The 16,757-nt window shown below is 38.3% G+C and overlaps 1 protein-coding gene across 1 annotated transcript in view; it reads right to left on the reverse strand.

Moving 5' to 3' along the window:
* pde6a (phosphodiesterase 6A, cGMP-specific, rod, alpha) overlaps positions 1-16,757 on the reverse strand; it is a 468,630-nt gene that overhangs the window by 12,266 nt on the left and 439,607 nt on the right. The window contains 8 exon segments of the mRNA XM_061724751.1: positions 4,051-4,114; positions 4,194-4,301; positions 6,426-6,526; positions 8,083-8,170; positions 9,509-9,618; positions 10,381-10,488; positions 14,611-14,757; positions 16,093-16,158. Coding sequence (XP_061580735.1) covers positions 4,051-4,114; positions 4,194-4,301; positions 6,426-6,526; positions 8,083-8,170; positions 9,509-9,618; positions 10,381-10,488; positions 14,611-14,757; positions 16,093-16,158 — 792 coding nt within the window.

Raw genomic sequence — 16,757 nt, forward strand, 5'->3', positions numbered from 1 at the left:
TTTTCTCGACATTTCAACTTTTATCTCGAAGTGCATAATGAAGAAAAAATCTCCCCCGAGTTATAACTAATATAGAAACATGCAGCACGTGTTGTCTTCATTCTAAGGCTGATACAAGACTTTTCATTTTTTGCTGCTCCAGACATATTTGTTTTTTGTGTTTTTGGTCCAATATGGATCTAAAACAGTTTGGGTTGCCGACCGCTGGTTTAAACTAACCAGTGCAGTATCTTTCATGTGATGCCAGAAATAAAAAGATTTAACAATGTATTAGAAAATATTTAACCTCTTAAATGGAGTAAAGTGAGTGGTTTAATTTTATCCCACAATAAATCCATCTGTACTTTCCTAAATGAGAACTTTATCCCCAGATCACGAAGCACTTTCAGGCTCTGTGTCTTGACGGGATGAAAGCCGTTTCGGCTGCTTAGCGAGACTAAAACGGAGCAAAGTGTGATCTGATGAATAATATGCAAATGCTGTATTTCAGGATAGAGGCCTCGTTTCTGAAGGAGTTAGTCATCAAGTCAGTTCTGAGGGAACAATTGCCACGAGGCTGGTGGAGCTCAATACACACACACACACACACACACACACACACACTTGGTGAGCTTTTTGACTTTTTTCTCAACATTTCGACTTTTATCTCAAGATTGTACTTCAACATTAATCTTGACATTTCGACTTTTTTCTCGAAATTTCGACTTTTTTCTCAACATTTCGACTTTTGTCTCGAAATTTCAACTTTTTTCTCGACATTTTGACTTTTTTCTCGAAATTTCGACTTTTTTCTCAACATTTTGACTTTTTTCTCGAAATTTCACATTTTTTGTCGAAATTTCAACTTTTGTCTCGACATTTCGACTTTAGTCTCAAGATTGTACTTCAACATTAATCTTGACATTTTAACTTTTTCCTCGAAATTTTGACTTTTTTCTCGACATTTTGACTTTTTTCTTGAAATTTCAACTTTTTTCTCGAAATTTCGACTTTTTTCTCGACATTTCGACTTTAGTCTCAAGATTGTACTTCAACATTAATCTTGACATTTCAACTTTTTCCTCGAAATTTCGACTTTAGTCTCAAGATTGTACTTCAACATTAATCTTGACATTTTAACTTTTTCCTCGAAATTTTGACTTTTTTCTTGGCATTTTGACTTTTTTCTCGAAATTTCAACTTTTTTCTCAACATTTTGACTTTTTTCTTGAAATTTCGACTTTTTTCTCGAAATTTCGACTTTTTTCTCGACATTTCGACTTTAGTCTCAAGATTGTACTTCAACATTAATCTTGACATTTCAACTTTTTCCTCGAAATTTCGACTTTTTTCTCGACATTTTGACTTTTTTCTCTTTTTTTCCTTTTTTTTCTTTTCTTTTTTTTCTTCTTTTTTTTCCTTTTTTCTCTTTTTTTCTTCCTTTTCCCTTTCCTTTTAGTATCTGTACTCATAATAGTTTTCCTAAATGAGAACTTTATCCCCAGATCACGAAGCACTTTCAGGCTCTGTGTCTTGACGGGATGAAAGCCGTTTCGGCTGCTTAGCGAGACTTAAACGGAGCAAAGTGTGATCTGATGAATAATATGCAAATGCTGTATTTCAGGATAGAGGCCTCGTTTGTGAAGGAGTTAGTCATCAAGTCAGTTCTGAGGGAACAATTGCCACGAGGCTGGTGGAGCCCAATACACACACACATAAACACACACACACACACACTCGGTGAGCTTTTTGACTTTGTTCAACATTTTGACTTTTTTCTCAACATTTCGACTTTTATCTCAAGATTGTACTTCAACATTAATCTTGACATTTCACCATTTTTCTCGAAATTTCGACATTTTTCCCGACATTTTGACTTTTTTCTCGAAATTTCAACTTTTTTCTCAACATTTTGACTTTTTTCTCGAAATTTCAAATTTTTTGTCGAGATTTCAACTTTTTTCTCGACATTTCGACTTTAGTCTCAAGATTGTACTTCAACATTAATCTTGACATTTTAACTTTTTCCTCGAAATTTTGACTTTTTTCTCGACATTTTGACTTTTTTCTTGAAATTTCAACTTTTTTTCGAAATTTCGACCTTTTTCTCGACATTTCGACTTTTGTCTCAAGATTGTACTTCAACATTAATCTTGACATTTCAACTTTTTCCTCGAAATTTTGACTTTTTTCTCGAAATTTCAACTTTTTTGTCGAAATTTCAACTTTTTTCTCGACATTTCGACTTTTGTCTCAAGATTGTACTTCAACATTAATCTTGACATTTCAACTTTTTCCTCGAAATTTCGACTTTTTTCTCGACATTTTGACTTTTTTCTCTTTTTTTCCTTTTTTTTCTTTTCTTTTTTTTCCTTTTTTTCTTCTTTTTTTCCTTTTTTTCTCTTTTTTTCTTCCTTTTCCCTTTCCTTTTAGTATCTGTACTCATAATAGTTTTCCTAAATGAGAACTTTATCCCCAGATCACGAAGCACTTTCAGGCTCTGTGTCTTGACGGGATGAAAGCCGTTTCGGCTGCTTAGCGAGACTAAAACGGAGCAAAGTGTGATCTGATGAATAATATGCAAATGCTGTATTTCAGGATAGAGGCCTCGTTTGTGAAGGAGTTAGTCATCAAGTCAGTTCTGAGGGAACAATTGCCACGAGGCTGGTGGAGCCGATACACACACACATAAACACACACACACACACACACACACACACTCGGTGAGCGCGTGGGAAGCAGAACTGGATGAAAAGTATAAAATATCAGCCATTAAAATGTCAGCAGAATTATACAGAGCAGAGCGGCGCTCCACACAACATCTCAGGGCTGTCTATCATCAGGGAGAATCTGAGTGAGATTTTTAATGCAGGCCGACGGTCTTATGAGAAAAGTTGTGCAACGACAGGTATTATTTCATGCTATGTCACTCTGGTTAAATGAGATTTTTTATCCCTTTTTCTTCACGTCTATGCTGCTCATCCTGTTGGAGGTTTTCATGCAACAGCTAACAGTGGAGAGGAGACGACCTGTTCTTTGTGTGGGATTTACAGCTGACTCAGCAGTACAATCAGAGGAAGTAAAACCTCTCACCTGTCGGCCGGTGAGCAAGGCAGAGAGAAAAGAGGAACCATTTTCAAGTCAAAAGTGTCTCTGATCTGCTAGTCCGTCCAAGTTTGTAATAACGTCAGGTGATTTGCTGATGCATAATCATTTAAACCAGGGGTCGGCAACCCAAAATGTTTTAGATCCATATTGGACCAAAAACACAAAAAACAAATATGTCTGGAGCCACAAAAAATGAAAAGTCTTGTATCAGCCTTAGAATGAAGACAACACATGCTGTATGAATCTATATTAGTTATAACTGAGGGGAGATTTTTTTTTCATTATGCACTTCGAGAAAAAAGTCGAAATGTCTAGAAAAAAGTCAACATTTCGAGAAAAAAGTTGAAATGTCAAGAAAAAAGTCAAAATTTTGAGAAAAAAGTCGAAATATAGAGATTAAAAAGGAAAGGAAATAAGTAAGAAAAAAATACAAAAAAGGGAAAAAAAGAAAAAAGAAAAAGGAAAAAAGAAAGAAAAAGGAAAAAAATACAAAAAAGGGAAAAAAAAGAAAAAAGAAGAAAAAAAGAAAAAAAGAAGAAAAAAAGAAAAATAAGGAATAAAAAAAGAGGAAAAAAGCAAAAAAGAAGAAAAAAAGAAAAAGGAAAAGAAGAAAAAAAAGAAAAAGGAAAAGAAGAAAAAAAAGAAAAAAAGAAAAAAAGAAAAAAAAGAAAAAGGAAAAGAAGAAAAAAAAGAAAAAAAGAAGAAAAAAAAGGAAAAAAAAGGTCAAACATTTCTGAAAAAGCTCCAGGAGCCACTAGGGCGGCGCTAAAGAGCCGCATGCGTCTCTAGAGCCGCGGGTTGCTGATCCCCGTTCTACTCCATGGCCGGTTCTGTTCTAGTTCAGGCTCTGCAGTTCCCCGGTGTGTCCCATCGTTGTGAACGGCCGTTAGTGAGGACAGAGAGCTGCTTCTACTGTCCTGAGATACGAGGAGGAGCTGGTAAAGAGACGCAGGACGGGCTCACCTTGCTCTGAACCTCCCAGGGTTTAGCGATGGCAGAGAGATCACAGGCCGTCATCATCATGGCCCTGGAAAACAATCACACATGGATGAGACGAGCACATCTACGTACTCCTGTTGGAGTCTGGTTTGGTGCACATTTCTCACATGACGATTTCTTTGCGCGTGGTCTCCAGCATCATGTACTTGGTCCAGTCGTTCCAGTTCTCGTAGGTCTTGGACTGGTCCACTATTTTCTGGAACATGGTCCTCTTCCTGCACACATGAGGCAAATGGGACTGAAACACCAAGAGAAACTTTAAATCTTCCTCATTAATACATTTAAGGGAGTTGATTTCAAATCATTAAATACTGTACATTATGTGCGGTAACAATCTTAAACAATTGAGTATAATAAGAGTGTAATTCAGTACAACTAGTTTTGAGGGTTAGAGGACAAAGTTTCTCAGTGCTGCAGTTTAGCTAGACCAGGGGTCGGCAACCCGCGGCTCCAGAGCCGCATGTGGCTCTTTAGCGCCGCCCTAGTGGCTCCTGGAGCTTTTTCAAAAATGTTTGACCTTTTTTTTCCTTTTTTTGTTATTTTTTTTTTCTTTTTTTCTTATTTTTTCTTTTTTTTCACTTTTTAATTTTTTTCTTATTTTTTTCCTTTTTTTCCTCTTTTTTATCCCTTTTTCCTTTCCTTTTTAATCTCGATATTTCAACCTTTTTCTCAAAATTTTAACTTTTTTCTCGACATTTCGACTTTTATCTCAAAATTTTGACTTTTGTCTCAACATTTCGACTTTTTTCTCGAAGTGCATAATTAAAAAAAAAAAATCTTCCCCCAGTTCTAACTAATATAGAAACATGCAACATGTGTTGTCTTCATTCTAAGGCTTATACGAGACTTTTCATTTTTTGCGGCTCCAGACATATTCGTTTTTTGTGTTTTTGGTCCAATATGGCTCTAAAATATTTTGGGTTGCAGACCCCCGATCTAGAACAATGAGGAATGGCGATTCACGTGTTTTTGCCACAACAGTAACAGTAACAGTTTTCTGATGCTCTGAAATCCTTTTTGCTGCAGGATAAGGTGATTTTCTTTCTTTCCCTGAGGAGGATCGGTGGCTTTGGCTGTCTGTCATTCAGGAGGCCGAGGATTTCCCATCAGGCTCCGTTTAGAGGCTCCACACAATTTAATAGTACTCAAAAAGTTTGGAAATGTAAACGGACTATTCAACTTTAAACCATTGATTTTTGTTGCAAGGTGAAACTGCAAGCAAAAATAAATACTCCACCAACAGTCTGCAACACTAAGCCCTAATGTGAACTTATTGTATCAAAACTACAACTGGATGAATCAATCATTCAGATCCAAAAAGAAACAAGAAAAAAAACCCAAAACAAATCAAAATGGTTTTCTACCATCTAATGAAATGGCAGTAAAACTTTCTTTTTTATTCATTAGGAAACATAACTCAAGTCTGATGGTTTGAAAATTCAAGATAAAGTCAACAAAAACCCACAAAAGTCGCCCCCAGAAGCAGCTCACACTCACCTCACACTCACATTTACTCACATGAATAACTGCTAGTACAGCGGTCGGCAACCCAAAATGTTTTAGAGCCATATTGGACCAAAAACACACAAAAAAAATATGTCTGGAGCCGCAAAAAATGAAAAGTCTTGTATCAGCCTTAGAATAAAGGCAACACATGCTGCATGTTTCTATATTAGTTAGAACTGGGGGGGAGATTTTTTTTTCGAAATTTTGAGAAAAAAGTCGAAATGTCGAGAAAAAAGTCAAAATTTTGAGAAAAATTTCGAAATTTCGAGAAAAATGACGAAATTCTCGAGAAAAAAAGTCAAAATGTCAAGATTAATGTTGAAGTACAATCTTGAGAAAAAAGTTGAAATGTCGAGAAAAAATTGAAAATTGCCGTGAACAAAGTCGAGATCTTGAGATTAAAAAGGAAAGGAAAAAGAAAAAAAGGAAAAAAAGGAAAAAAAAGGAAAAAAGAAAAAAAGAAAAAAAAGAAAAAAAAGAAGAAAAAAAAAGGAAAAAAAAGGTCAAACATTTTTTTTAAAGCTCCAGGAGCCACTAGGGCGGCGCTAAAGAGCCGTATGCGGCTCTAGAGCCGCGGGTTGCTGATCCCTGTGCTAGTACATGCGGATAAAAATCAAGAATCCCTTTGAGTCTTGTAGCTATAAGTGATTGTAGCTTCGTATGTTAAAGAATATCAAATGAATGGAAAAGAAAAAAAATCTCCCCACCCCACTCTTTTCAGGCAGTGAACAAAAAAGAGCTTGTTTAAATATTTATGATTCATATCAAAATGAGAAGATACATGTGATATTATTGGGACAGAATGGATGCTGTAGCAACGTGAGTCTACTCACTTGAAGTACAGAGCCAGATCGGTGGCGATGATGCTGATATCAATGAGGTGGATGACGGTGTCGTTCTGGCGCCGGTTGAGATTCTGAAAAATGTTCAGATTCTGAAAGAGAGAGAAAAAAGCTGCTTCAAACATCAGCACCAGGTAGCACACATCCAACCTGATCTCACAAAAATCCGTGAAATGCCCACGACCTCTCACCACTATTTCCCGTGGCACCAACACGGAAATGGTAAAATTCCGTGTGAGCACCACGGATATTGTACCATATGAAGTCAATGGGATCCGTTGTCGTTATATAAACACGGATTATTACATTATTATTATGTATATATTATTCTTTTTTATAGTGGCTAAGTTATGAGTTTTTGACGCGCAAGTTACTGTTTGTTACTGTCAGTTTGTAAAAGCATGTTTTTAAATACTGTTTTAACAGTGTAATGGTGTTTTGATGATTTTTAACAGTATTTTGACGGCGAGTATTTAACCGTGTTTTCTAGTATTTGACGTAAATTCGAGTTTTTAACCATGTTGTTTGCTGTCGCCATGACGACGGAGGTGGCGAAAGTGATGTGAAATTATTATTTTGAGCAAAAGCCTCAAGCGTTTCCTACTTCTAACCAATCATAAGTGATGCATTAACCTAACCAGACCTTAACCAGAGCGTCGTCCAGCCACAAAATATCATTTTTAATTGACAGGCGATATTTAAATTCATTGTTTTAACCATTCTCCCATTCCGTCAAACACAGGGAATTCCCTGGGCAACCCCTCTACGTCATAGAGTGACGAGCGAAGATCCTGATCACGTGACCAGTGCCCCGATCGCGGATGTGTGGTCATTGATTACAGTTGCTATGGACGTGGAAGTAAACCGTTAAATATATTGTGCTTTTGAATGGTAAATATTAAAATAAACCGTACACAGGTACATTTACAACTTATATGGAATCACTGTGAATACATCAGTCAGTTACATGATGTTAAATAAAGTATCCTAAATAAACAAACATATTTACAATTCCTTAACATACATCATCTGTATAAAATGTAGTTTCTATTTCAGATGCACTACATAATAGATATATTCAATTGACATATGTTTTTTAAAACGTTTTTAGACGTTAGGGTTAACCAAATCAATGTGACTACAAATATGGCGCTGATTAGCATAAAGCTGTATAGCATGACTCTAGGGAAATGTAGTTCTTAGCTAATATTGTTTTTTTTCACAGAAATGGAGGTTGTTAAAACTAAAATAAGAGTGTACATAGTAGTTTAAGGGCATGATACACACATTTGTGTAAATATATTTTAAATATATAATTGTTAAATGTGTGAAAATTACAAGATTTTTTTACTCGTAATAAGAAGATAAATCTTGTCCCACTGGCAGATTTTCCTACTTATTTCAAGTGAAAATTTACTTGAAACAAGTGAAAATTGTCAAATAAGTTATTTTTCTGGTGTTATTTTTCTGGTGATGACTCTAAATGTTGAAATAGCAGTAAAACCACATTCATTGATGAAATGACATAAGGGATGGAAAGGAGGGATGGCAGTTTTACAGGGGGGATGATTTGGACCGTTTCTATTTCAGGGGGGATGATTTTGACCGTTTTTATTTCGTTATTTAGTGTCCGTGAACTTCAACACACCTCATCTCTCAGCAAAGTCTTGCCCGTCTCCAGATGGTGCCTCTCCAGGATAGAAGAGCCGTGCAGCTTGGCCAGAGGATTACCAGACCTGCACACACAGAGTAGGACGGGAGGTCACACGGTGATAAATCATGCATGCTGCACCTCTGGGGGGGGGGGTTGGCCCGGTGTCCAGAGGTTACAGGGACTCATTAGTTCATCCATCAGCAGCTCAATATCAGCTAACGCTTGTTCTTGATGTTTGACTGAACCCTCACCTGAAGACCTGACACCAGCTCGTCTTTCCACAGAACAAAAGGAAGACGAGACGGATGTCAATCTGAATCAAAAAGACTCTAAATAATAATAAAGTCTTAAAGGAGCTGTATGTAAGAGCAATAATAAAACGAATCATAAAATGACCCTGATATGTCAACAGACATTTAAAAATCATGTTCATTTCAAATACTTATGTCACTGACAACAGCACTCAAGCCAGGATATTCCAGTTTAAAAAGAGGAGTTGCAGCCCTCAACTGATGTTTATGTTGTCATTTTTTGTTTTGGCCTGAAGCTCCACCCTCCACCTATCTCCCAATCACCAAGTCAGTATTGTTTCTGAAGCTCCACCCTCCACCTATCTCCCAATCACCAAGTCAGTATTGTTTCTGAAGCTCCACCCTCCACCTATCTCCCAATCACCAAGTCAGTATTGTTTCTGAAGCTCCACCCTCCACCTATCTCCCAATCACCAAGTCAGTATTGTTTCTGAAGCTCCACCCTCCACCTATCTCCCAATCACCAAGTCAGTATTGTTTCTGAAGCTCCACCCTCCACCTATCTCCCAATCACCAAGTCAGTATTGTTTGGGCATCCGGGTTGCCAGCTCGGCTCTAATTATGGCAGCCATGGCAGCCTACGTTCCTGCTGCATTCTGCAGCCTACCTGGCAACCTCTGGTCGGGGGGAGGAGGGGGAGGGTACACGCCGCTCAACAATATTTTGAAAGTGACTGCAGTACCAGTTTTGGACATTTCTTACAGACGGATCCTTTAAGTTCTAAGAATCAATAGTGTCTTACTCTTATTTTGAGGAAAATACATCCTATATAAATGAATTGCACTGTGTTTTGTACGAGATAAAAAGCCTACAAGTAACAACCATATGGATGACACCAATTAGCTCCTCACTGCAAATGTTCCCCGATCAAACCAAGCAATGCTCATAAAAATACAAAAATGAACAAAAAAAGCAACGGATATGATGTGTTGTACAATATCTATTCATGAATGGAAGAGTTGCTCTCCCAACCAAACAGCATAAATGTTTAATTCCTAGGATCATTGGACATGCAGTAAAGATGCCTCTGCAATTCAGCTGTATAGAAATGAAAACGCCCACTTTTATAGTTAATAAAATACTTTATCCAGCCCTCCCCTCCCACTCACTTCAGCTGGTAGAGGTTGTTGGTTCCTCTGTGGTCGATATCGTGCAGGAGGCCGGCCGTCACCATGGCCATCGTCTCCAGGTCGGTGTAGTAACGCTTCAGATCTCCCGTCTGGTCAAAAACACAAATACTCACCTTTAAATCAATACACAGGTAGGGATGCATTCCTGATTTATCAGATATTTTGTTTGCTGGGTTCAGGCTTAGAATTTGACAGGTTGTCATGGTTTTTTAAGGAAGGAGCAGCTCGTGCATCAGTTGGGGCTGAATAACTGAATAACAGCTGAAACTAAATATTTAAATCTGTGATATTAACAATTAAAAATGAAGTTTGTTGCTTTACATGAATACATCTAGTTTTGAACTTAATCTGCATTTGTTCAAAAAACAAGACCTTAACCAGCAGTATTTCTGTAATCTGTAATCCCATTTACACACAAACAAGCAATGATCTTGTTGTATTTACTTCTCCTTTAATAATTTTAATCTATTGGGCAGATTGACCAACGTTTAGATGAAACATGCTTTAACTACTTATTTTTTTTATATAAACTAATAAAAATAAATAAATAAATAAATGAAAATATAAAAATAAATACATTAAAAAAAATAATAAGAAGAAGAAAAACGACTTAATGTACAAAATTCATTTGCAAGTAAAGTCAACTTAATTTTGGTAAATAAAGTCAACTTAACACAATTAAGTTGACTGTACTTGCAAAATGTATTATTTACATACAAAAAATTAAGTAGTTTATACAAAGACTAGTCTTTCTTGATCTACATAATATTTTTTTTAAGTAGATCAAGCACAATATTTGTATCAGTGCAGGGAGTGCAGGACGGGAGAAGTAAGAAGTTTATCTGTGAGACCATCAGCAGCGTGAACATGGTCTGTCCCACGTTGAACCCGTGTCTCCAGTTGTGGTAGGTGATGCACCGGTAGCCTTTACTGACCGAGTACACGAACCGCACCAGAACCTGTGGGGAAAAGGAGCACACGTTTTAATCCTGGTAGCTTCTGCCTTCATATGATAAGAATTGTTAAACAATGAGTGCCAAGTTTTCTGAACGCTTATATTCTTACATATCATCTATTTAAAAACTAGCTCCAACAAGAGACACATTTTGCATAGTTGGCCCAAAATGACTTTGACTGCAGGGATGCATAGCTGCATGTTAAAAAAGCAAAAAAGATGATTTTGAATGATGTAATCTATTGACCATATGAGGGAGGGAAGGGGAGAGGGGTGTGTTGATGTATTCATTCATATTTACTTATTTATTTTTATTTATTTATTTATTGTATTTTATTTTATTTTATTTTATTTTATTTTATTTGTTTTTATTTTTTACTTTTTTTTCTCTCTTATTATTATTATTATTATTATTATTATTATTATTAGGGCCCGAGCACCTTCAGTGCGAAGGCCCTATTGTATCTGTAGGAATTTTTTTTCTTTTTTCTTCTGACGAAAGGAGGGCCTTTTTGCCCCCCTAAACGTGCCCAAAAAGTCACCAAATTTTGCATGCAAGTCAGGCCTGGCGAAAAATTTGATATTTAATGGTTTACATTAATGGGCGTGCCAAAATGGCTCAACAGCGCCCCCCGGAAAACTTTGTGCCTCAAGCCCCACAATACGGTTTGACGTACATGCACGAAAATCGCTACACACCTGTATCAGTACACAACTTAAAGAAAAGTCTCTTGGCAACATGGCCGAAACCGAACAGGAAGTCAGCCATTTTGAATTAATCGTGTCACCTTGGCGCAATTTATGCCATTCCTTCGGCAGTTAATACGGCCCGAACCGTAACGTGCCCCCAAGTGTGTTATACATCAAAATGTGCGTCTCTATCCTGCGACTACGTGCATTACTTTTCTCTTTCAAAAGTGTTACCGTGGCGACACTAGACACCAAAAAGCGCGCCCCCCTTCTTCTGATTGGTCCATATTTGATAGTTCCCCAAAAGTCACCATATTTTGCATGCAAGCCAGGCCTGGCGATAAATTTGATATTTCATGGTTTGTATTAATGGGCGTGGCAAAATGGCTCAACAGCACCCCCCGTAAAACTTTGTGCCTCAAGCCCCACAATACGGTTTGACGTACATGCACGAAAATCGGTACACACCTGCATCATGTCGCAACTTAAAGAAAAGTCTCTTGGCGCCATGGCCGAAACCGAACAGGAAGTCGGCCATTTTTAATTAATTGTGTAATTTTGGCGCCATTTATGCCATTCTTTTGGCAATTAATACGGCCCGAACCGTAACGTGCACCCAGGTGTGTTATACATCAAAATGTGCGTCTTCATCTTGCGACTACGCGCATTACTTTTCTCTTTCAAAAGTGTTACCGTGGCGACGCTAGACGCCAAAAAGCATGCCCCCCTTCATCTGATTGGTCCATATTTGATAGTTCTCCAAAAGTCACCAAATTTTGCATGCAAGCCAGGCCTGGCGATAAATTTGATATTTCATGGTTTGCATTAATGGGCGTTGCCTAACGGCTCAACAGCGCCCCCTAGAATACTTTTATCTGCCATAACTTTTGAAAGGTTTGACATAAAGAGTCGTGTGTCATGGGACTCAGTATTGAGTCCTTGACCATAATTGGTGAAAATTAGCCCCGCCCCTTCTTCTGATTGGTTGTCCCGATTTTCTGCTATAACTTTTGAATGATTTGACATAGAGAGTTGTGGGTGGTGTCATCAGATTCTGTATGGAGTCCTTGACCTTCATTGGCCTGAATTAGCCCCGCCCCTTCTTCTGATTGGTTGTCCCTTTTTTCTGCTATAACTTTTGAATGGTTTGACATAGAGAGTCGTGGCTGGTGTCATTTCTGATATGCTTATGGGGGCGGTGGCCGTGAGTGCGAGGGCCCGTTCATCGCTGCTTGCAGCTTTAATTATTATTTATTTTTGTTTAATTATTGTTATGAAAAGTTAAAAAAAGGGGGGGGGGATATTGATAATTATATTGTTATTGTAAATCTTATTTTTTTTATTGCCCTCAATAAAGATATCTATACAAAAAAAAAAATCACAAAAAAAGGAGTAAATAATGAATAGATTTTGGATCATGCTAAAAAATGCTGCTGTACAAATTATTTGTTCTGTATAAGTGTCTGAACAAACAAACTTTATTGTGTATTAGGCTTTGTTTGGACATACTGTACCAAGAGCTGGGAACGTTCATTTAAATGTATTACATTGCTTCAAACAGCATGTGTCACAGTGATATAAGAACATACTGTATCGATCATTCATGCAGACGTCCTTCCAGTTTTATGCAACAATCTGACTTTGACATAGTGTGATTCAGCGGGATGGGAAGTGTTAGCGTGGCTGATGTTCTGAGTTGTGGCTGTAATAATAATAATACTAAAGTCTCCAGTTCAGACCCGTGATTCCATGTGGAAACACACAAGTCACTCAAATTCAGTGAGAAGTGAGACTGTTGGGGCCAGTCCCAATCCCCCCCTAGTCCTACTTTTCAGCACTACCCACACGTTCCTGTGAGGGTAGTGGTGTCCCAATTCCTCTTTGCATGTAGGGCTAGTGGACATAACGAGGGCTAGTGGACATAACGAGGGCTAGTGGACATAACGAGGGCTAGTGGACATAACGAGGGCTAGTGGACATAACGAGGGCTAGTGGACATAACGAGGGCTAGTGGACATAACGTGGGCTAGTGGACATAACGACGGCTAGTGGACATAACGACGGCTAGTGGACATAACGAGGGCTAGTGGCCATAACGAGGGCTAGTGGACATAACGAGGGCTAGTGGACATAACGAGGGCTAGTGGACATAACGAGGGCTAGTGGACATAACGAGGGCTAGTGGACATAACGAGGGCTAGTGGACATAACGAGGGCTAGTGGACATAACGAGGGCTAGTGGACATAACGAGGGATAGTGGACATAACGAGGGCTAGTGTGTATGAATCTAGCCCTTCACAGCGAGGGATTTCAGATTCTGACTCACCGACCGAGGGACAGAGAAATTTCCTAGAATGCTTTACGTCGTCATTTGCAGACTGAATCAAACAAAAAAACATGGCGGAAATTTCTAATTTTTAGTGAATAAAATCAATATTTTGAGTTAGTTTCTGCATAAAAATGCGTTTTGATTACATTTCTAGCGAGAAATATATATTTTACTTTCATAATATTCACTCAGTGAATGTACATAATCACTCGCTTGGTCGTTGTTGCAAAGTCTTTTCAGTACTCGCCAGAATAAAGGTTGATTTATGGTTCTGCGTTACACCAACGCGTACGCCGTACCCTATGCAACATCAGAGAAAATTTCTTAACAGGCGTTATTTGGATAAACTGAGCCCAGGTTGGGGATCTTAACGGTTACTTTTACGCCTGAAAAAATATTAAAACTTAATAAAGTGGCATATTAACAGCGCTACAGCTGAAATTAAAACAGCTTTTAGCTCTGGGCTTCCTGATATGGTGTGACGTTTGTGCAAACGTAACTACACAGTCGCTTACGTACCCGAACGTAAACCACGCAGTGACGTAGCAAGTGGTGTCCCAATCCCTAGGGAACATTACAAGGACCCTAAAGTCTGTGGCTTCATTTTTAGGGCTAGTGGTAGAAAGTAGGGGGGGATTGGGACTGGCCCTTGATGTCAAATCACTCTTAACAATTGTTCTATTGACACGATGACTTTAGCTTTCTGCAACTGAAGCCCTTCAGTCATCACTTCCCTTCCTGCTTTGTCGTCATCTGTTAGATGAAAGTTCTATTTCCTCGCTCAAGAGGTTGGTCCTTTGGTTTGTTAACTTGTCAAAGACATTTTCCAACTAAATACACTGATTTTTATGGATTGCTTCAGTTTTATTATAAAGAAAAGTATAGTAGTATAAGTACCGGCAGCTTTGACAATTTTATCTATAGGGATCCAATTGGTTGTAATTGGCCGTTTATGCCCGTAGGTGTCACTTCAGCACAAATACCAGAACCTTTAGCTTTGATTCTGACTTGTAGCATTGTTTCCACCTGAAATCATTTTCTAGGATATTATTCTGAGAAACCTTTTTTTAAAGGTTGTGCAACAAACTGGCAGAGTAAGCACCGACCTCTCTGGGAATGTGGAATTTGTCCACCACTTTGAGTTCGTAGTACATCTTGATGGCACACTTCACCAGGTCCAGCTCGCTGTGCTCAAAGTCGCAGAAATGGAACTCCAAGATCTCAGCTTTCTTAGAGTTTGGCAGAACTTCCGTCTGTGGTCAAAAACAGACAAACATACGTCTTTAAATCAAAAACATTGAGCCTTTTCACATTTATTGGTTACAATTATTACATAATGTTATACATTTCAATGGATAACATAGTGGATGTAAAAGAGGAGATACAGACTACGTTTACATGCAGTCAAAATTCAGGTTATTGCTAATATTCCGGTTACTGAAACATTCAGAATAATCCGTTTACATGGTAATTAATCATTCAGGATATCTGGATCAAACCAGCGACGCACAGAGAACATCGTGACGTAATTACCGTCATTTCCGCTTCTTCTTCCTGTATCCAAATTCAAAACAAATGCTGCTTCTGCAACTTTTCTCTCACCTTCTTGTAAATCTTCTATCCCGGTACTTTCTACCGTCTACAAATGCAGAAATGTTCATATCCTTCATTACATTTATGAAGTGATTAGTCTCCTCCTGGTCTTGGTTTCTCCGTGTTTAGAAGAACTTCCTGGACTCAAAAGACCAGCGGTGCGTCCGGAATACCAGACTAAACAGTATATACAAAAATATATAAAAGTATATATAAAGTATATAAAAAGTATACTTAAATTCGGCACACTTTTGAGTAAATATCAGTAGTGTGCATTAATTCGGACGTACTATTAAGAGTGCACACGTCACTTCCTGCCGTAGGGAGGGGGGGAGTTGTTACCATGGTAACCTGTCACAGCAGCGGTAGCAGCTCCGCTCCGTTCTTTCCCGTTTATTGTGGCCGAAACAAAATAACATTATATAATATTATTATATATGAATATTATAACATGAATATTATATAATAATATTATTATACTTAAAGCATATACGTTTCACTTAGCAACCAAACGCTGCTGCATTGCATTGTGGGAAGTTTCTGCTCGGCTAGTGTCCATCAATCCACACTAAAAGATTTCTCCAGAATCAGTATGGATAGAAATACTATTGAGTACGTACTAATGTTTCGGACGCACTAAAAAATCTCACACACTCATTTTGCTACTCATTAGGTTGGAAGTATGGCATTTCGGACGCAGCAAAAGATTCCTTGTGAACAGAGCATGAGCAGAAAACAGATTCCTGTTCCGTTTGATGGGGATATTCCATTTGGCGTTTACATGACCCAATATTCAAGTTTTAAAAGGAGTAACCCAGGGCTCATATTGGGGTTTTTAAAAACCGGAATATGAGCAAATTCAGGTTATTCAAAGGGGTTATTGGTGTTTACATGGCCGTGCAAAACCGGGTTATTGCCAATATTCGGGTTTTAAAAGAGTTATTGATGCATGTAAACGTAGTCATGGTTTGCTGTTTCTAATTTTGTTGTTTTACCAGAATCTCCTGGAGCTCCTCCTCCTCGCACTCATCCGGTTCCTTCCCCCATCTCTCTCTGGTGTCCTGCAGAAACACAGCTCATCAACATTCACCTTGGACGGAGCGCTGCTCCATCAATCACCTGACTCTTGATCTAAGGTCAAACTAGGTGATCTCTTTCGGCTTCCCGTCCGCTCTCCGTCCCCTGACAAATCACCTCCCGGAAAACCTGACAGCTTATTTCGGCTTATAGATGATGCTCAGCGCCGGTTTATATCACCGGCATCAACCAGCTGGTTCAGAGCTGACGGCTCTCATCACGTACAGACACGCACAAACGCTGACACCATGAAGAAAAAACTGTAACTGTTAAGTATCAGGACTCTGAAACCAGTGAGACTAAAACCTCCAGCCTTTATTTCTCCATTCACTTCAATACTTTCAGCATTGTTCATGAAGAGGAATGTGTGTGTGAAAAATAAAACTACTTCTGATTTTCAGATGCATCTAATATAATCTTACATACAACATTAACTGTTAAATTTGCTGCAAGTTACTGACAAAAATACGTAAGACTATTAGGGCCAGGCAGGAGAAAATAGAGGAGGAAGATATCTTTTTCATTATGCACTTCGAGAAAAAAGTCGAAATGTCGAGAAAAAAGTCTTAATGTCGAGAAAAAA

Source organism: Cololabis saira, chromosome 7, assembly GCF_033807715.1.
Source record: "Cololabis saira isolate AMF1-May2022 chromosome 7, fColSai1.1, whole genome shotgun sequence".
In the NCBI taxonomy this organism is placed as follows: domain Eukaryota; kingdom Metazoa; phylum Chordata; class Actinopteri; order Beloniformes; family Belonidae; genus Cololabis; species Cololabis saira.